General features: G+C 43.0%; 1 protein-coding gene across 4 annotated transcripts in view; it reads right to left on the bottom strand.

Moving 5' to 3' along the window:
* USP12 (ubiquitin specific peptidase 12) overlaps positions 1-21,093 on the bottom strand; it is a 119,753-nt gene that overhangs the window by 35,848 nt on the left and 62,812 nt on the right. For 2 of the 4 annotated variants that reach the window (XM_054718744.1, XM_054718743.1), the window contains exon 3: positions 6,821-7,034. The exons of 1 other annotated variant lie outside the window; for it this stretch is intronic. In XM_054718744.1, coding sequence (XP_054574719.1) covers positions 6,821-7,034 — 214 coding nt within the window. Of the gene's footprint in view, positions 1-4,044; positions 4,128-6,820; positions 7,035-21,093 lie in introns of those variants that run through there. One more of the 4 variants, XM_054718746.1, reaches the window with a different exon arrangement.

Below are 21,093 nucleotides of genomic sequence, written 5' to 3'. Positions count from 1 at the left end.
GATCAATCTGCATATTACTCTTTTATTAGATAGGATAGAGGCCTGGTGCACGGGTGGGGGCCAGCTGGTTTGCCCTGAAGGGTGTCCCGGATCAGGGTGGGGGTTCCCTTGGGACGTGGGGTGGCCTGAGCGAGGGGCCTGTGGTGGTTTGAAGGCCAGCCACGCTCCCTGGAGACCCAAGTGGAGGCCCTGGTATCTGGAATTTATTTACCTTCTACAATTGAAACTTTGTAGCCTGGAGCGGAGCCAAGCCTCCTACTCACTCCGTGGCCGGCAGCCATTTCTGTTGGAGTTATTATCCTTCTATAATTGAAACTTTGTAGCCTTAACGGAGGCCTGGGCCAGCCAGGGTGTGCAGAAAGCTTTGCTTCTTCCATTGCTGGCAGCAACCCTAACCTCTCTCTCTTTCCAGCTCCGTGGCTGCCGCCATTTCTGTTTGTATTTGTTTACCTTCTATAATTGAAACTATGTAGCCTTCAGTGGAGGCTTAGGCTGGCAAAGGCAGGCAGAAAGCTTGGTTTCCTCTGTTGCCTGGGAAACCCAAGCCTCCCTCCTGCTCTCTGTGGCTGTAGCCATCTTGGTTGGGTTTATTTGCATATTCACTCCTGATTGGCTAGTGGGCGTGGCTTGCAGGCATGGCTTATGGGTATAGCGGAGGTATGGTCAATTTGCATATTACTCTTTTATTAGAGAGGATACTGATAGTTGCTAACAGTAAGTGTTCTATCCTGTCCTTGACATTATACAATCCTAAAATTGAAGAATAAGAACTTTAGAGGTGGAATCTCGTTTGATCTTAAGAATCCTATGATATTGTTACTGACATTATTTTACAAATAGGGAAATGGGATCAGAGAGGATAAACTCAACACTGCCAGGAAACGGCAGAGCCAATATTCAGACCAGGCAGTTGAACTCCACCAAGCTGCACACAAAGCTTACAGCGTGAGCCTTGCACTCAGAGCACCTGCAGCTTAGTCAACACTATGCATTGAGAAATTACCTAGTTAGGAAATTTCACCTTCAGATCTTCAATGCACATTTAATAAATTCCAGAAAGACTACATTTTTAAATGAAAGAATATACAAATTTAGAAGAAAATTCAGGGAAAGTCTAAGATGAAACGAATACCAAAAATCACATTTTAGAAGAGCTACAAATATGACTGCATAAAATTAAGTTTATGCATTAGGAATCATTTAAAAGTTAAAAATAAACAGTGAAACCTGAAAATTTTTAATATTCTCTAAATATAAAGAGCTTATACAAAAGAAAATGCAAAATGGGCAAAGGACTTCACATCAACTTATAGAAACAAAATTCTAAAGGTTAAGAAACATGATTTTCCTATCTGTAAAATGAAATACCATCTTCCTTTGAAAGGCTACTGTAAAAATAAAATGGGCACAAGTGAAAATATTTCTCGGGGAGTTATATGAAAAGAAAATAAAGCAAGAGTTTAATTTTGGTGTCAAAAAGACCAAATATCATGTTTAATATGCAAGACTGGATTCATATTATGGGTCCACCTCTAATCATCACATGTCATAGGCAATTTATTTAACCTTACCTTTCTGTTGGATTGCAAATCAAATACAGTAATATTAAGAACGAAATTGAAGCCACACTTCATTTCTCTGCTATAAATTTGTCCTGAGGGGTTTGATCAGCCTTAAACTCCCTAAGTTATTTTTAACAGTTTTACAAGTTACTGTTTTAGCCTACACGGACTACACATCTAACGGATCTTTAATTTGGTATGCCATGTGTCCACTGGTTTTTGCTCACAAAGGACAGTAAATCCAAAGCACTATGACACTATTCCCCACCCCTGCTCACAGAAGTCACTGCACTACCCCTGACACTGAGACACCCTGCACCTCTGCAAAACCTCCTGGCCACCCAACTCTCTGAGACCAAGCCAAGCCCTGCTTGCAACCCTCAGGTGGTTCTGCCATTGGATCAGTCTAAGCCAAAGTTAAAACAACAGAAGTGAATTGCCTTTAACCTTGCCTCTTACTAGAATAATTTTCCATCCCTGAAATACAACTTCACCCCAACCCCAGTCTCCTGTTCCCTACTCCTCTCATTCCCTCTGTCCTTATTTCCTTCCTTAGCCTAGGGACTTTCTTCTTTCCTAATCCTTTATGCTGTTCCTTCTAAAAACCACTTTCTGTTCAAAACTCCCTACCTCTTCAACCTTTTGCATTTTCTAGCTTCCTGCTGCCACTTTTAAACAACCACACTCTCACTTGCATGTAAAAACTCATTCTCAATCAAAAAAAGTTCTAAAGATCTGGCCATACCACCTTCTCCCTCTTATCTCTGCAGTCATCTGCCAACCTCCCCTTACTCACCTACAGATGGCCTGACTCATGATTTCTCTGTCCAGCCTGACTCCTGCACCAACCTTGCTGCTTTCAGTGTTTACGCAGCTTCCTTACTTGCACGTGAACCCCTTAAAAATCAAAAGCTTTTCTTTCTCTTACTCTCTACCCCAGGTGACAGATACATAACAATCCACCTCAGAAGGCCCATTAGGAAAAGTACTGAGCCCTGGTTGGTGTGCTCAGTGGTTAGAGCAGTGGCCTGCACACCGAAGAATCTCGGGTTTGATTCCCGGTCAAAACCACATACCTGAGTTATAGGTTTGATCCCTGGCCCAGGTCAAGACGCATGGAGGAGGCAACCAACTGATGTGTCTCTCTCACGTTGATGCTTTTTTCTCTCTGTGTGTTTCTCTCTCTCTCTTTTCCTCCCTCTCTCCTCTTCCCTTCCTTCTACTCTCTCTAAAAATCAATGGAAAAATCCTCAGGTGAGGATTAACAAAACAAACAAAAAAGATAAGGACTGAAAGGCCCTGGCCTGGTAGCTTAGTTGGTTGGAACAGTTGTCCCTTACACCAAAAGGTTGCAGTGGAGGTAACCATCAATGTTTCTAACCTCTCTCTCCTCTCTCCTCTCTCTCTCTCTCTCCCCCCCCCCCTTCCTCCCTCTCTCTAAAAAAACAACAATCAATAAAAACATACCCTCAGGATTAAGAAAATTAAGAAAAATGATATAAGGTCCGGAAGGAAAGTATGCTAGAGTTGACTAGGGGAATTAAGAAAAGTGGAAACAAATTGGAAAAGTCAGTCATAGAGAGATCTAAAAAAGGAGGGTTATGGGAGAGGACCAGTAAGAAGATTTTATAAACACTGCCTAGTTAAGGTGAGAGCCGAATAATTCACTACGGTCGATAAAAAATATACTTTAACATATACGCATGTTTTTCAAAATAACTAGTTCTTTTTTTTTTTAAATATATTTTATTGATTTTTTACAGAGAGGAAGAGAGAGGGATAGAGAGTTAGAAACATCAATGATAGAGAAACATCGATCAGCTGCCTCTTGCACAACCCCCACTGGGGATGTGCCCACAACCAAGGTACATGCCCTTGACCGGAATTGAACCCGGGACCCTTCAGTCCGCAGGCCGACGCTCTATCCACTGAGCCAAACCAATTTCAGCAATTAGTTCTTTTTAAAAGCAAAACTGTGCAAATGTTTTTGCTTTTTAAAAAGTGAAACATCTTTTATTGAATGTTCTTTTAACATAGAACAATGACTTCATATTCACAGAAATACCCTGACTAACTTAAAGAGCCAGGAATGAGATGCAAAATAAACCAGAAAATACTCTTTAAGTGTTTTGTTGAAATATTTAAAATACTATATAGTGTATTTTCTATAAATATAGTATACTGAATATGCCAGAATCTTGCACTATCTGAGAACAGCCACTACAATTTTAAAAGCCTCAACCAGCACTTCATAATACCAAACATCAACTAAATGGCCTCAGGACAATCCCTGTAAACTACATTATATTTCATTTTTTAAATCATGGTTTTCTTTCTCCTGTGCTAAGTAGCATAATGGGAAAGGTGAATTTCAAACTTTCTTTGGAAAATTAAACAAACACATTCATTCATTCATTCATTCATTCACTCATTCATTCATTCATTCATCCACTCATTCAACAAATATTTAGTAAGCACCTACTATGTGCCAGGAACTGGATTATGTGCTGGGAATACAATGGTGAGCAAAAACAAATGGGTTCTCTCCATCATGGAACTGACAGTCTAGTGGGAGAGACAGACAATTTCATTATTAAATAAATGTATATAAAATGTATAAGCATTTATAGTCCTGATATAGCTGCAACATTAATGCCCAAAAAAAAGAAAACAAAGTCACTGCTTATAAGTAAGTTATGTTTTCTTTATAATTCAGAAATAGCAATAGCTTTCATGACACAAAATGTCTTTCATGCTCTTTTGAAGAAAAAAGACTGAAACGAATATGGGAAATTATTTACTCAAATATGTTTAATAAGTGTTATTTGTAAACAACTAATATTTCCTCATTTGAGGAAGACCAACACCTAAAAATAAATAAATATATATTAATTTATATTTGTTCTCTCCACAGCACCTGACATTATTACATATATACAGGATCCTTGAGACCAAGACCCTTTCTATCTCATTTACAGCCGTATCCCCAGCACTTAGAACAGTGCCTGCCACATAGCAGATGGACTTGACAGTTTTTGAATGAATGAACAAACTAACAAGGAACAGGGATTGAAACAGCTAAAAATGACCTGAGAAGACTAAATATGGTCCAAAATAACAATATGAACTATGTACAATGTCAAGATTCAGTGTCAGAGCACAGCTGTAGATGCCATCTGATCTGATGCTCAGGGTCACCGTAAATGATTCCACACTCTCCAGTTGAGTCAACTCTAGCTAACATAATTAGATCACCAACCTGTGTTTTAATTCTTCCAAAATAATAGAAAGCCTGGAGGAAGTTACTACTTTTAAACAGATGGTTTCATTTCTTACCTAGATCACTGCAACAGTCCCCTGGCTGGTCTCCCTGCTTTTTCTCATGTTGCCCAGCCTACCCATTCCCACAGTGTGGCCACCTAGCAGCCAGGGGCTCTTTCCCTAACACAGACCAGAACATATCACCTACTCATCTGCCCACAACCCTCAATGGCTTCCCATGGCTTTCAAAATTAAACCCAAGGTCTAGGGCTTGCCGTTCTCTAACTTTATCTTCATCTTACTCCACTCTAGCTACACTAATTCTCTTGATGTCCTTTCAGCACTTAGGGCAATTGCAGTTTCTGTTCTATCTGCTTAAGACAATTTTGCCTCAGACCTTCTAATGGCTTGTTTCTCACTTCAAAGCTCTAATCTAATGCCACTTATCAACTCCCTCATTCTCCATCCCCTTTCCCTGGTTTATTTTTCAGCACAGCTATGACACATTATCCTACCTAATAAAATAGTAATATGCAAATTGACTGCACCTTCGCTACGCCCAAGCCACGCCCACCAGCCAATCAGAATGAGAATGCAAATTACCCAACAAAGATGGCGGTTAATTTGCATACGCTGAGGGAGGGAGGAGTGAAGACTGAAGACAATTTAGAAGGAAGAGGGAGGAAAAGCGGAAAGCAAGGTGGCTGCCAGAGGGAAAGCCTGGGAGGGGCGGGGCGGAGCGGGGGCGGAGTGGGCTAGGCGGCAGCGGCACGTGGGTACAGGCGCGGCAGAAGCAACGGCAGACGCGCACGCCTCGGCAGCGGCCGCTTGCAGGATTCTTCCTGCAAATGGGCTACTAGTACTACAAAACTGTTTATTGTTTGACTTCCCCACTAGAATGTCAGCTCCCTCAAGGCAAGAGGCTTTGTCTTATTTCTATGTCCCTAGTTCTGCATAGTGCCTGGTACACAGTAGGAACTAAATATATAATAATTCAAATATTCAGCCAGTTTCACATCATCAAAGATAAGAGGTGTGGAGCAAGACTGATCATACTGCACTTAGGAGCACTGTGCCACAGTCCTCTTATGTTTTGACTGGGTGACACAAAATTAAAAAAAAATTCATTACTAAAATTAAAACAGAATCTTTCCAAAGGATATAAAAATGATTAGTTATATAAGGCGACAGTAGTTTAAAAATATGAAGCTAGTATCTACTGAGAATATAAAACTTAAGTTTATAACATACATGGAAGGAAACATTTAAGAAGAACAGAGAAATAGTGAAAATTAGTGGAAATACTGAAATGGGCAACATATTTTTGCAGAGATTTAAAACAAACCAGCAAATAAAATCTCAGAAGGAAGTTATGCAATGGATAACCTATGAAATCCTCTTCGATTTGTATGCTCTTCTCTACATATTTATCCAGGAAAAAATCAAAAGCTAAAAATATATTTCAAAACATACTTAAAAATACCACCAGCATCAAAATAATAAAAATGCTTTTCTATTAAATAGTTTCTAAAGTACAGAAACATGAAAACAAAACTTATGAGATGGGTCTGAAATATTTAATCTAGAATTAGTCTCATTCAACGAGGTATTTAAGAAGTCTATTGTGCATCAATTCACTCTGCCTAAACACAAAAAAATCAGAAAATATTTAACAATTAAAACATAATAAACACTGTTTTTTATACCAGCTTTGAGAAGCAAACATATAAAGCTATGGGTATTTAACCACACAGAACTTCCACAACACAGTAATTTGAACTCTGAGTCAATCTAAATTTTTAAAAATCATTGTACACTTACAGATCATATTATGGACTTCATACATTGTGTCCCCATTAAATTTATATGTTGAAACCCTAAACCCCAGTGTGATACTATTTGGAAATAGGGCTTTTGGGAGGCCATTTAGGTCTTGATAGCTGAGATTAGTGCCCTAATCAGGAGAAACATGAGAGCTTCTCAAGTAAAAGGATTACCATTTTCTTTTCGTAATCTTGTTATGAACTTCTTGGGAGGTATTACTCCAACCTTTTTCTTCTGGGTGGCTATGCTATGGAACAGATCCGCTAAGCACGTAAGAAGATTCTCCTTCTTCCTAGGTTGACTCTTGTATGCTAGAACTTTTTCCCGAAATGGACGACAAAAATAAAGTGCTTGAAGAACTGAATTGCAGTAGCAGGTATTCCCAAACTAGAATAGAAAAAAAATTTTTTGGTTAAATTTAGGAAAACACATTTTTAAGAGAAAGAATTTGTATAGTTGAGAGAAGAGAAAGAGATAGGGAATTTTTGATCCTCACATATTAAAAGGTATCTAAAAATAGAAATAGTTATTCTTACTGCAAACCAGCCATATTAACAATAAACAGATGATCTAGGCATCCGTCTCAGATTAAAATTGAAGGAAAATATATGCAATAAATCTGGCCTTTGTGAAAACTGGTTTAAAGAACTATATAGTTTAAATAGAAAGATTAGTAAGGGTTTTGGATTCTGGATAATTTTAAAATTCCCTTTTTTATTAATAGTATTGGTTGTATACTAAGCATTTTATATATTGTACATTTAAAAATATAACTTTCAAAAATTATTTAAAAAACAAAAAAGTGAGGTGTGTATTTTTTAATCAGATTCTTAAGGGCCACCCAAAAACAAACAAACAAACAAAAAAACAAGCTAGAAAAAACAAGACCCTTTGAAATATTACATTAAAAATCCTCAATATGAGCCTTACAACCACTGAAATGCTAGATGACTTATTCTTGCTCTATGAGAAAGAAATGAAGTTTAACCTGAGTTATATCCTGAACTATGTATGGCTCTGTCTCTTATTGGCCATGTAATCTGGAGTATGTCACTACACCTTACTGAATTTCAATTTCCTCCTCTTTAGGAAAAACTATACTACCTACAGAGAAAATGACACAGAGCTTAATAAACATCTATTGCCTTCTTTTTCCCTTCCCACTAATAGATACCGGCTCCTAAAGTAAGCTGATAAAAAAACCCAAAAATCAATGAATGAGGGTTTGGGGAGTACTTTGATACTGTTAAAAAGGAATGATGACAATTTTTACAGTACTGCCATGGGGTGAGATCACATATATATTAATTTTAAAAGGCTAGGTAAAGCCCTAGCCGATTTAGTTGAGGGGATAGAGGGTCAGCTTGCATACTAAAGGGTCCCGGTTCTATTCTAGTCAAGGGCACGTAACTCCGTTGTAGGCTCAATACCTGGTTGGGGCACATGCAGGAGGGCAATCAATCGATGTGTCTCTCTCACATCAATGTTTATCTCTCTGTCTCTCCCCTTCCCTTCCACTCTCTCTCTAAAAAAATAAATAAATAAAATAAATCCTCAGGTGAAGATTAAAAAAAAAATTACTTCAAATAACTTTAAAACAGAATTTTTACTATATATATACCATGGAAATACAGTCTAAGAATAAAGAACAAATATAAAACAGCATTCAGTCATACTGTTAGAACTAATCCACTGATATTATTTTAAAACTAGTACAGATATACTGTAGGACAAAGCAAGCAAGGGATTATGTTAATATCCTTAGGAACCAAAATTTTTAATGTAAAGAGAAAAAAGATAACAATACAAGTCACAGAGTAAAAGCCCTATAAACTTACATTGGAATTAGAAATATCAGTATAAAATGGTGCCTTTTTGTAAATCTGAGAGAGAGAATGTGTGTTTGTTCAAGGTCTGTCCACCGAAAAGGCCTAGCAGCAATAAGCTTTCCCTGTACCCACACTGTGGCCTCTAAAAAGCCTTTTCCCACAGAAAGGAACTAAAACACCTTGCAGATAGGGTTATGCAAGGTCTGGGACAGGAAATGAACAATGTATAAGATTAGCCTAGAGAATATTTTAATGTGGATATAAAAGCCAACTTGCATCAAGAAGAATTACCACAACGAATAAAGAGCACATCAACTACATAAAAATCTATGAATTAATAATAACATTTTAAAAACTCTGTCATTAGTCTCCAGTGGAGGTTATAAACTAACATATAATAAGAAAGCAAGTTTTATCTTGCCTTTATGTAATAATCTTATTTCAGGGGGCACTAAATATTTGAAAAAGTAAATTCTTGTTCATAGATAATTTCAGCTAATAAATTCAGAAGAAATGGTTGTAAATAATGAATTAGGCAAAAATTATCAATAGATACTAAAAACATTAGTTAAATTCCCAAAAATAATAATTAAAGATTATTATGAAACTTTAAAATGGAGGGCTCAGACCTGAACCCCCAATGCATTCCAGCATCATTAAAAATGAACAATAAACTTTTATTCTCATGAAGTAATATAGAGCATTTCCTATAAAGTATTCTTGTCTTACAAAACAGAACCACTAAACTTTTGTCAAGTGTCTAGATGGAATTACCAATTTAGAAGACATTCAGGAACAGAGAACAAGTTAAACAATACCACAAAAACAGGAATAGGGACATGAGAGTCCTAGAGGATATATGACTTCTTATTCATAATGCTAATCAGAGCCAAGAGCTGATTTCATAAAGGCAGATGCTTTTTTAAAAAATTTATCTTTAAAGTATTACAGATGTCCCCTTTCTTCCTCCCACCCCATTGACCCCCTCTTCCTCACCCTTTCCCACTCCCCAGGCCTTCATCACACTATTGTCTGTGTCCATAGGTTATGCATACACTCATAAGTTCTTGGGTTACCACCCACCCACCCCCACCCTCACCTTCCCTCTGAGATTCGTCAGTCTATTCTATGCTTCTATGTCTCTGGATCTATTTTGTTCATTAGTTTATTTTGTTCATTAGATTCTACATATGAGTGACATCATGTGATACTTGTCTTTCTCTGACTGGCTTATTTTGCTTAGCATAATACTCTCCAGGTCCCTCCATGCTGTCTCAAAGGGTAAGAGATCCTTCTTTTTTATTGCTGCATAGTATTCCTTGGTGTAAATGTACCACAACTTTTTTATTTACTGGGCAGATGCTTTAAAGGCTTTCTAGAGAAATGCTAAGTGTGTGATGATGCTGCATTAATATTACTGTTTACAAATATAACTAGGGATATACTTCAATGAAGCTTATTCAGGGGCTAGGGACACCTGCAGTAGAACCTATAATTGTAAAGATTAATTTACCAATTACTTAGTACTAATATGAAAAAATACGATGACCAGACTCTAATGACCAACAAACTATGGCTCTGTCAATTGAAGATATAATCTCCATAATTTGGATATTTTTATTTAAGAATAAGCAATAAGGTCTCTGACAACTTCCACAGAGGAAGTAGATAAAAACAAAAGATAGCATCTCACAGTATATTAGAAAATCTTATAATGAAGCTTGATCTACTTATAAAAAATCCTAAGTAAATGGGATAAGCTGAGGGACTAGAGGAAATCTATATTTTGTACAGAGGGTTGAAAGTCAGCCCCTTGCTCATCTTCTGAATATAAAGCAAATGGTAACATTATAATCACTTATTTGAGGTTTCTAGTGTGGTCTTCATTTACTTACCTTCATCAATCCCACCAAAGGAATATTAAAGGCTGAAGTATTTCTCCAGAATATGCTAACTTTTCATCTTATTCACAACTTTGAAACTTCTTCAATTGTTTGATTTTTAATAGTAACTTTCATTCAAGTTCCTAAAACCTCAAGTTATACCCTTAAAGTAAATCCTCATACAAAAAAGTGCTTGGGATGACTTCCTCCATTCTTCTTGTTTCTGAACGCTCAATTTCTGAAAAAAGACAATCTTTAGGGCTGAAATCTACCCTGTGGTTTTTTCAGCTGGTTCTGACAATCAAAGATATGACTAGAATTAAAATCAGGGGAAACAAATTTTTAAAGTTGCCACTCTCCTCAGGACCTGATCACTGATTTTTTTTTTCAACTTCATGTTGAACACAATGACCTATTCTTGCTTTCTCTAATGACTTTTCCTCTACAGCTTAAAAAAATGCCCCCCCACAAATATTTATTATATCCACATCAATAAGATCATTTAAGCATATATCCCTAATATATACATAGTTTATAAATTCTATATGTACCACATTGCGTACACTAAAAATATAACAAATGTGATTTAAATGAAGTCAACATTTGAAATTTTTGTCTTACTTATACTAATTTTTTTTATTTCCACTAAAAATTATTGATATTTAAGTGAGAGCAATGAAACTGGAGTTTGTTTGGGGTTGTTTTATAAATTGTGAGTTATAGATTTTAATACAGTGATTTGATAGTGTGAGTTATTTGGATATGTGGTTTGAATGGCTATCAAAGTTGAAAAAAGTATCTTCACAAAGATACATATGCAGATCTAAATGGAAAAGAGTTTCCTTGATGGCACTTACTCTCTAAATTAGTGTTAAATTTTAAATCCTTATCTGCCAAATTTGTTTGAATTCATTCAATAACTATCTGCCTCATGAGCAACACAGTAAAGCAACTAAGCATACCTGAAGCATGAAGCCAAACTAAGTTTGAGTCTGGTTCTGCTACTTGACCTTGGAAAATAATTAAGCGGCTCTGTTCCTCAGCTTTCCACCTGAACAATGGGGTATATGACAGCACCCACCTCTTAGAATCTTGTAAAGAATTAAATAAATAATCTGCACAAAGCACTTAGGATAGTTCCTAGCACCTTATCATTCAGGTACTTTTGAAATAACCTTTTAAAGCCATTTGGCCATTTTGAAGAATTAGAATAACTGAAATTAAATCATATAATCTCTAAGTCTATATTTAAGTTATAATACATTGCAATGGCATCCTATCTAATAAAGAGGGAATATGCAAATTGACCATCACTCCAACACACAAGATGGCCGCCCCCATGTGGTCAAAGATGGATGCCCCCATGTGGACACAAGATGGCCACCACAAGATGGCCTGCAGGGGAGGGCAGTTGTGGGTGATCAGGCCAGCAGGGGAGGGCAGTTGGGGGCAACCAGGCCTGCAGGGGAGGGCAGTTAGGGGTGACCAGGCCTGAAAGGGAGGGCAGTTGGGGGCGACCAGGTCGGCAGGGGAAGGCAGTTGGGAGCGACCAGGCCTGCAGGGGAGGGCAGTTGGGGGCGACCAGGCCTATAGGGGAGGGCAGTTAGGGGCAACCGGGCCGGCAGGGGAAGACAGTTAGGGATGACCAGGTCGGCAGGGGAAGACAGTTAGGGGCGACCAGGCCGGCAGGGAAGGGCAGTTAGGGTTACCAGGCCTGCAGGGGAAGGCTGTTGGGAGGGACAAGGCCTGCAGGAGAGAGCTGTTGGGAGGGAGCAGGCCTGCAGGGGAGGGCAGTTGGGGGAGAAAAGGCCTGCAGGAGAGGGCAGTTGCGGGGGACCAGGCCAGCAGGGGAGGGCAGTTAGGGGCAATCAGGCCTGCAGGGGAGGGCAGTTGTGAGTGATCAGGCCAGCAGGGGAGGGCAGTTGGGGGCAACCAGGCCTGCAGGGGAGGGCAGTTAGGGGTGACCAGGCCTTCAGGGGAGGCAGTTGGAAGGGACCAGGCCTGAAAGGGAGGGCAGTTGGGGGCGACCGGGCCGGCAGGGGAAGACAGTTAGGGATGACCAGGTCGGCAGGGGAAGACAGTTAGGGGCGACCAGGCCGGCAGGGAAGGGCAGTTAGGGTGACCAGGCCTGCAGGGGAAGGCTGTTGGGAGGGACAAGGCCTGCAGGGGAGGGCAGTTGGGGGAGACAAGGCCTGCAGGAGAGGGCAGTTGCGGGGGACCAGGCCAGCAGGGGAGGGCAGTTAGGAGCAATCAGGCTGGCAGGGGAATGGTTAGGGGATGATCAGGCTGGCAGGCAGAAGCAGTTAGGGGCAATCAGGCAGGCAGGCAGGCAGGCGAGCAGTTGGGAGCCAGCAGTCCTGGATTGTGAGAGGGCAGTTGGACATCCCTCAAGGGGTCCCAGATTGGAGAGGGTGCAGGCTGGGCTGAGGGACACCTCCCACCCCGTGCACGAATTTCATGCACCAAGCCTCTAGTACATGTACATGAATAAGAGAGTGTGATACTATCATCTCTTTGGCACTACTGGACTTGAGGTAATAGCACACCATTTCACATGGGGATAGGGCATGGATGCCAGTACCATCCATTTATTAACAATTAGTAAAGCTTAATCTAGGTTTCATTTTTAAATAAAAATAAAGCTTAGAAATTCTAATATTTTCTTCCCATTTCCCTAAGATCATCTTACATTACTTTTAGAGACTACTGGTTTTAACATTATGTCAACCATTTACAAATGTTTAAATGCTCCACTATGCCCCATGCTGGAGGTTGGTGTTGGTGTCTGTCCTGTGAACATCCCCCTCTAGGAAAGGCCCTCTTCCCTGGGACCACAGTTTCTGTTTAGGTGGCCCTGTCTGTACCACTATACTTCACATTGCCTGACCCAAGCCCTCACTGCAGCCAAGTGGACCTAATCCTTCCACATGCTAGTGGTCATCTGTCACCTACACCACACACTTCTCTACTGCCCCAAGCTTCCTTTTACGAACTGACTTCTCTAGGAAAATTCTGTAGGGCTGTCTATCAATCACTTGACAGTGTGGGGCACTTGATCCAATCTAGCCAGAGAATCTGGACCAGAGTTGTCAGGTCTGATGTGGATGTTCTCGGTGATTTCGGATAATGTAAAACTCAATTAGCCAATGGCCATCAAATTGATGCAAAAGAAAACAGAACTAAGAGACATTTGCCTTATCAACTTCATAACCCACAAATAGAAAGTTTCATTTATTTCTCTCTCTCATCCATAATGGCCCCTGTTCTCTGGATCCAGAATTCCAACTAATGACTACTAGCAATTCAGGCTAATTAGCCTTTTATAAGATAGTCTAGGAACACAATTATTCTATATAATAAAAGGTTAATATGCAAATCTACCGAACGGTGGAACGACCAGTTGCTATGACACGCACTGACCATCAGGGGGCAGACGCTCAACATAGGAGCTGCCCCCTGGTGGTCAGTGAGCTCCCACAGGGGGAGCGCCACTCAACCAGAAGCCAGGCTCACGGCTGGCAAGCACAGTGGCAGTGGCAGGAGCCTCTCCCGCCTCTGCGGCAGCACTAAGGACCCCCAAGGGGTCCTGGACTGCGAGAAGGCATAGACCGGGCTGAGGGACCCCACCTCCAGTGCACAAATGTCGTGCACCAGGCCTCTAGTAATTTTATAACAAAGATATGAGAGGGAAACACATCCCATGGTAGCCTCACAAATAGATTTATTGAGCTCAACCTCTTATGTTTAGGGATTATTGTATTAGAAAATTAATATAGAACTATACAATAAAATAATGCAAATAGGCTATTAAAAATGTATCAACTGTACAAAAAGTAGCAAATGCACTCTACTATCAACTCTAAGTACTCATCAGCTACAAGAAACAGGGAAGAAGGCAATCTGGTTTATCAGAATAAAACAACTTATTTTCAAAGAATTAGCTTACTGTATAAATAGCTGGCATGCAAGTAAGATATTTTTCAGCAAAAGAAAGTTTCCAGGGACAGGAAATTTAAAAAAAACTGAAATGTCAATCTGTGAATTAACTAAGACACCCTCCCCTGACCCAAAATTCTAACCTTAATTTTTAAGAAACTCCTATAGTATAACTCTACAAATAAAAAACGGAGAGGGGAGCAAGAAAGAAACAGAAGTAGTAATTTAAGGGCTTACAGAAAAAGGTTAAAAGTAGAAAACACAATTGCCAAGTAGCCTGAAGTACAAATCACAGAAAAGTTAATCATTATACCGGTTCTGATGCATCTACTCTTACCACCAATTTATTTCTGAGTATAATTCAAGGTGTTCATCAATCTTTCATAGCCAGAGCGCTGGCTACCTGTGGTATCTCAATTCTTTATCATAACTAGGAATAAAGATCAGAAACTATACTTCTACTCATTAAATGAATCTGTGGAGGGGATAAAGACAAAGCTTCCTCTGATGGTCTCTTACTAACTTCACTCCCTTCTGTTTCTCTCTCATTTTTAAAATATATTTTTATTGATTTCAGAGAGAAAGGAAGAGGGAGAACGAGACAGAAACATCAATGATGAGAATCATCCATTGGCTGCCTCCTGAACGCCCCTTACTGGGGATCGAGCCCGCAACCTAGGCATGTGCCCTGACCCCCTAGTTCATAGGTTGATGCTCAACCACTGAGCAACACCGGCCAGGCCATTCTTCTTCTCTTGATTTCATTGAATTTCAATTACTCAGCTTAGGGAAAAACACAAACACTATCTTTTGCATTCAGATTGATCCACAGGGAGTAATAAAAATGGAACCTTCTGCCCTAGCCGGTTTGGCTCAGTGGAGAGAGCGTTGGCCTGCAGACTGAAGGGTCCCAGGTTCGATTCCGGTCAAGGGTACGTACCTTGGTTGCAGGCTCCTCCCCAGCTTGGGCCCTGGTCGGGATGCGTGCAGGAGGCAACCAAGTTTCTCTCGCATTGATATTTCTCTCTGTCTTTCTCTGTCTCTGCCACTCTTTCTAAAATTCAATGGAAAAATATCTTCAGGTGAGGATTTAAAGTAAATAAATAAAAATAAAGTGGCTGTACCATGTAAAAAAAATAAAAAAGTGGTACCTTCTTAGAAACCCATTTTGTACACGGTCGACAGTGAAATTTTGATACTGTTATCGAATTAAATTAAAAACAACAGCAGAGCCTTGGCCAGTGTGGGTCAGTGGATAGATCATCAGTCCACGCACTGAAGGGTCATGATTCGATTCCTGGTCAGGGCATGTACCTGGGTTGCGGTTTGTTCATAATCCCAAACAGGGCTTGTGCTGGAGGCAAGCAGTTGATGTGTCTCTCTCATATCAATGTTTCTCTCTCTCTCTAGCTCTCTCTTTCTCTACCTCCCTCTCTTTCACTCTCTCTGAAAAGCAATGGAAAAAATATCCTCAGGTGAGGATTAACAACAACAAAAAACCCCACACACAAAACAAACAATTTTAAAAAAAAACAGAAAAAACATTATAGAATTTTAATACTCATTTTATCTAGGATGTTGTGTTACTTGTTTTGAGGCTATCTGTAAAAAAAGTTAGACACAAAGTTGGTGGTAATAGTAGATAAAAAGTTGCCTGGCCATTGTAGCTCAGTGGTTGAGCATCGACCTATGAACCAGGAGATCACAGTTCGATTCCTGGTGAGGGTACATGCCCAGGTTGTGGGCTCAATCTTCAGTAGGAGGTGTGCAGGAGGCAAAGGCAACTGATCAATGATTCTCTCTTGTCATTGATGTTTCTTTCTCTCCCTCTCTGAAATCCACTTAAAATAATTTTTTAAAAATAGACACAAAGTTGAAATACATGATGGGGTAAAAGTAGGTTTACAGTTATCAGTATACAAAACACAGAGTGTATTCTGTATTATTATTTATTGTATTTTTTTCCATACAAACAACTATAAACTTACTTTTGCCCCAGCCAATATTTAACTGTTGTGGTTTTTTTTTTTTTTTGTATTTTTATTATTATTGATTTTAGAAAGAAAGGGAGAAAGATCAATGAGAGAGAAATGTCAACATCAATTGACTGTCCCCTGACCAGGAATCGAACCAACAACGCTCAACCACTGAGCCACACTGGCTGGGCCCAGCCTGTATTTATACTGGCAAAGGTTAAAGGCAAAACAACTTTCAATATATACTACTACTAGAGGCCCAGCGCACAATTAAATCGTGCAGGTAGGGTCCCTAGGCCTAGCCTCCTGTGATCAGGGCTATCTTCTGCCTGTTCGCCAGTCCCCAGGCCGAACGCCACCTCCACTGCCAGGCTGTCAGGCCTCTGGGATCACCAGCTCACCCCCGGCTGCTCAGGGGCTCAGGCCTGTGGGAAAGCAGGTGCTGGAGACTTCACCTCCATGCCCGTGCGCTGGGCCGGCTGCTGATGGAACACGCTGCCTGCTTGGGGCCACTCATGTGGATGCCGCTGCCGCCACCACTGCTGCTGCTGCTGGGGCTTGAGGTGCTGATGGAGGCTGTGGGGCGTGCCCACAACCTACCCGACCCGGCGTGAGCAGCCCCGAGCTGGCAGCGCATTCCATCAGTGGCTGGCCCGGCGCACGCACATGGAGGTGAAGTTGCCGGTGCCCGCTTTCCCGCAGGCCTGAGCCCCCGAGCAGCCAGGGATGAGCTGATGATCCCAACCGCCTGACAGCCACCTGGTCCTCCCGCCACCCAACCCGATTCCCCCGTTCGCCATCACTGATCCATAGGAGCCTGTGGACTAAGTGGAGGGACAAAGAGGTCAGGAGTTCAGCCTGCTCACCAGTCCCCACTCCCGCTCGTGGGCCGGGAGGCGGGGAAGGGAGGGACCGAGAAGTGGTCAATGCCACCTCATGGCAACTGGTCGTTTGGTCGTGACACCTCTTGGCCTTTTGTTATTATGACTAGTGGCCCGGTCACAAAATTCGTGCACGGAGGGGGCGGTTCCCTCAGCCCAGCCTGCACCCTCTCCAATAGGGGACCCCTTGGGGGATGTCCGACTGCCGATCGGGCCTAAACCGGCAGTCGGACATCCCTCTTGCAATCTGGGACCTCTGGCTCCTAACCGCTCACCTGCCTGCCTGCCTGATTGCCCCTAACTGCCTCTGCCTGCCTAATCACCCCTAACTGCCCTCCCTTGCCAGCCTGGTTGCCCCCAACTGCCCTCCCCTGCCGGCCTGATCTCACCCCCAAAGACCCTCCCCTGCCAGCCTGATCTTGCCCCCAACGGCCCTCCCCTGCCAACCTGATTTTGTCCCCAACGGCCCTCCCCTGCTGGTCTGATCTCGCCCCCAACTGCCCTCCCCTTGCCGGCCTGGTTGCCCCCAACTGCCCTCCCCTGCCAGCCTGATCTCCTCCCTAACTACCCTCCCCTTGCCAGCCTGATTGCCCCCAACTGCCCTCCCCTGCCAGCCTGATCTCGCCCCCAACTGCCCTCCTCTGCTGGCCAATTTGGTTCTAATTGGTCAGTTTCTATGCCAGTCAGTGTCAAAAGCTCCACCTCTTAGGCAGCTATTGGCTCCTTACAGTTGACCCAGATTTGGTTCTGATTGGTCAGTTTCTATGCCAGTCAGTGTCTCTGGGCCTATCAACAGGGCCTGTTCAGAAAGGCAGGGCTGATCAGCAGCCCTGGTGGAGGCTTGAAGAGAAATGGAGGCAGGGCTGCTGGCCAGGCTCAGAGGGAAAGAGAGAGGCAAGTGCTGGTCAAAAGCTGCCACAGATGCTACAGATCTGCCCCAGCTTCTCTCTTCAGGTCTCTTTCCGGACCTGATTCAAAGCCCCCTCAGCATCACTGCTGGGTCACCGGGCCTGCAGCTGCAGTAGTTAGTGCTGGGTCGCCATGGCAACCCAGCGCTGACTTCAGGATGGTCAGCCTTTGGTCACGATTGGTCGTTACACCCTGGCTCTTTATTATAGAGATGATTGTTCTTCAAAAAATGGGTCTTTTGGGAGACTATCAATGGGCACAACTTTACTACAATTCAATACACATATTAATATTGGAGTCTGAACCAAATAAAGGTGAGTCACCAAAGAAATTGGGGTTCTGCCATCCCCAGAATTGAAATGAGGCTTTTGATCACTAGACAACTCAGAAACAATCCAGTAAGTATAAGAAAACTTCAGCAACAATAAAAACTATAAATACTAACCTGAGAAAAATAACAGAAAATACTGCCTTTGTGAAATAAGATAAAAACAAAAACAAAAGTAACATTCTAAGAAATAAAAAGTGTAATGAGTTGAGAAAAAAAAGTCAAAGAAATCGTCTAAAATGCAGAATTAAAAAGGCACATGATCAAAAATGGGGGGTAGGGGGAGAGAACCAAGATGGCGGCAAAGTTAAACAAATGAACTGCACTGCTCACAGCAACTTCAAAAATACAACTAGAGGACAGAGCATCTGCCACCCAGAACCACAGAAGAGCTGGCTGAATGGCAGATTTACAACTAAGAGGGAAGAGGAAAGAGCAAACGCGGAGGGGCTGAGGTGCGGAGGCACGTGAATCGGGCTGATGGCGGGGGAAGGGACGCGCAGCTTTTTTTCCAACCCGAAGGGAGACAAGCTCCCAATCACTCTGAAATCCAGTTTCTGGGGAGGCACGGGGGACCCAGACACCTGTGGGGAGAAGCTGGACTCTCGGCCATCGTGTCAGAAGGCGAGAGTGACTTTCTTGCAGAGGTGCGCCCAGCAATCAGTGTTTACTGCGCTGGAGCGCGGGACGCAGGGACTTGGAAGCGCAGAAGGGCAGAAAAAGCAGACTTGCAGCCATTGCGGTTTGCCACGCCCTAGCCTAGTGACGCCCTGAGACCCCGCCCCACCCTGAGACCTGCCCCGCACATTCTACAAACCCGCCCAGGCTCCAAACAGCAGCTTTTGCATATAAATGGCCTGCCCTGTGGCAGCTTAACCAAATAAACTGTAGTTCCAGTCAGACTGCTCCAAAACCACTCAAGCAGGAGGAGAAAACTGCAGTTTTTGCTGTAACTCCTGCTAAGTGGCCTCAGACAGTAGCTGACCTGCACCCCATTGGAGACCCAGAAACGAGGGCATCTAGTGGTCGGTGTGAGACGACGCCAGATTTCAACCACTCGCATAAGGGATACATTCAAGAGGCAGATTCAGTGAGCGCCAAAGCCTTGCTGCAACAAGTCCTGGCCCATAAACATGTCTCCTGCACAGCAACTCTTCCTTTATAGACAAAGAGGGTCCTCACAGCCAATTGGCCTGGAGGACAATTCCTCCCAGTGACACCAACAACAATCAAGACTTAACTACACAAAGGAGGACCAAGATGGAGGCATAGGGCAGACGCCTGATCGTTGCCTACCACAACAATTTTGAAACTACGACGGGAAAACAGAGCAGACACCATCCAGAACCACCGGAGGGCTGGCTGAGCAGATGCTCTACAACTAGAATAAAAGAAAGGGGTATGCGGGATGATGCTGATGCTGGTGAGCCAAAGACCACACTTTAAGAACTACGGCTCTGGCGACACAATGGCGGCCTGGAACGTGCTCGGCGCAGTTCCCCCGGCGGTCTCCGGCCGAGGGGACGGCTCCACTCGCTGCCGAGCACGGACAGACGAGCCCCTGGGAGACATGGGGTGGGAGACCCCGCGCTTGCTGACCCCCGAGTCCTTCGAGAATCTCAGCGCCCCGGAAGCGGCCAGGTGCGCACGCCCAGCGACCGGCCACCGCTGCAGACCTGAGTGCCGACGCAGTGACCCCGGAACAGCCCGCCACCACGCACCGGTCACACCGGAGCTTCGCTGAGCCCGCCGCCCAACGAATTCCGCGGCAGCCGCCCTGGAGCTTTGAGAAAATGGCCGAAGGAATTGCTGAGAGGGAATTGACCGACAGGAATTGGGATCAAGAAGACGAAGCCCCACTGGGTCCCAGGTCCGGGTGAGGCTGGGACCCGGGTCAGGGTGAGGCTGAATTCCAGGTCCGGGTGAAGCCGCGCACCCCTGGATCCGGGTGAGGCCGCACGCCCCTGGGTCCAGGTTAGGCTGGGTCCCGAGTCCGGGCGAGGCCGTGCGCCCCTGGGTCCGGGTGAGGCCACGTGCCCCTGAGTCCAGGTGAAGCCATGCCCCTGGGTCCGGGCGAGACCAAACCAGAGGGAGTCGGACCTGCATTACCACCATTTGTCCACCATCCAGAGCTGAAAAGTCAGTGCCGACATGTACACATAAGGAACTGGTGGACATTGAAATTGGGTCTCAAAAGAACTGTTGGTCCAGAAAGAAACTCACTACAGACTGATTCATTTGCCTGTCAGCATAACTATTATTGCTCGTCTCACATTCGGTTCTTATAAGTGTATTTCTAGTAACACATGATCTCACTCATCTAGGGGAAATGATGAACAACATAGACTGATGAACAAGAACAGACTCAGAAACAAGGAGGCATCAATCGGACTGTCGGGCCTCAGAGGGAGGGTAGGGGAAGGTGGGGGTAGGGGGGAGAGATCAACCAAAGGACTTGTGTGCATGCATACGAGCCTAACCAATGGTTAAGGACAACAGGGGGGTGGGGGCATCCGTGGGGAGGGGTGTGGGATGGGAATGGGGGGATGAGGACAAATATGTGACACCTTAATCAATAAAGAAATTTAAAAAAAATGGGGGGGGGTAGGGAAGGAAATATAGAGAATCAGTCTAAGTGTTTCAATATGCATCTAACAGTATTATAAAAAAAGACAGAACAGAGAAATTATATTAATTGAAAAGA

The sequence above is a fragment of the Eptesicus fuscus genome, chromosome 7 (genome assembly GCF_027574615.1).
Source record: "Eptesicus fuscus isolate TK198812 chromosome 7, DD_ASM_mEF_20220401, whole genome shotgun sequence".
NCBI classification, from domain to species: Eukaryota; Metazoa; Chordata; class Mammalia; order Chiroptera; family Vespertilionidae; genus Eptesicus; species Eptesicus fuscus.
This window is presented reverse-complemented; position numbering and strand designations above follow the sequence as displayed.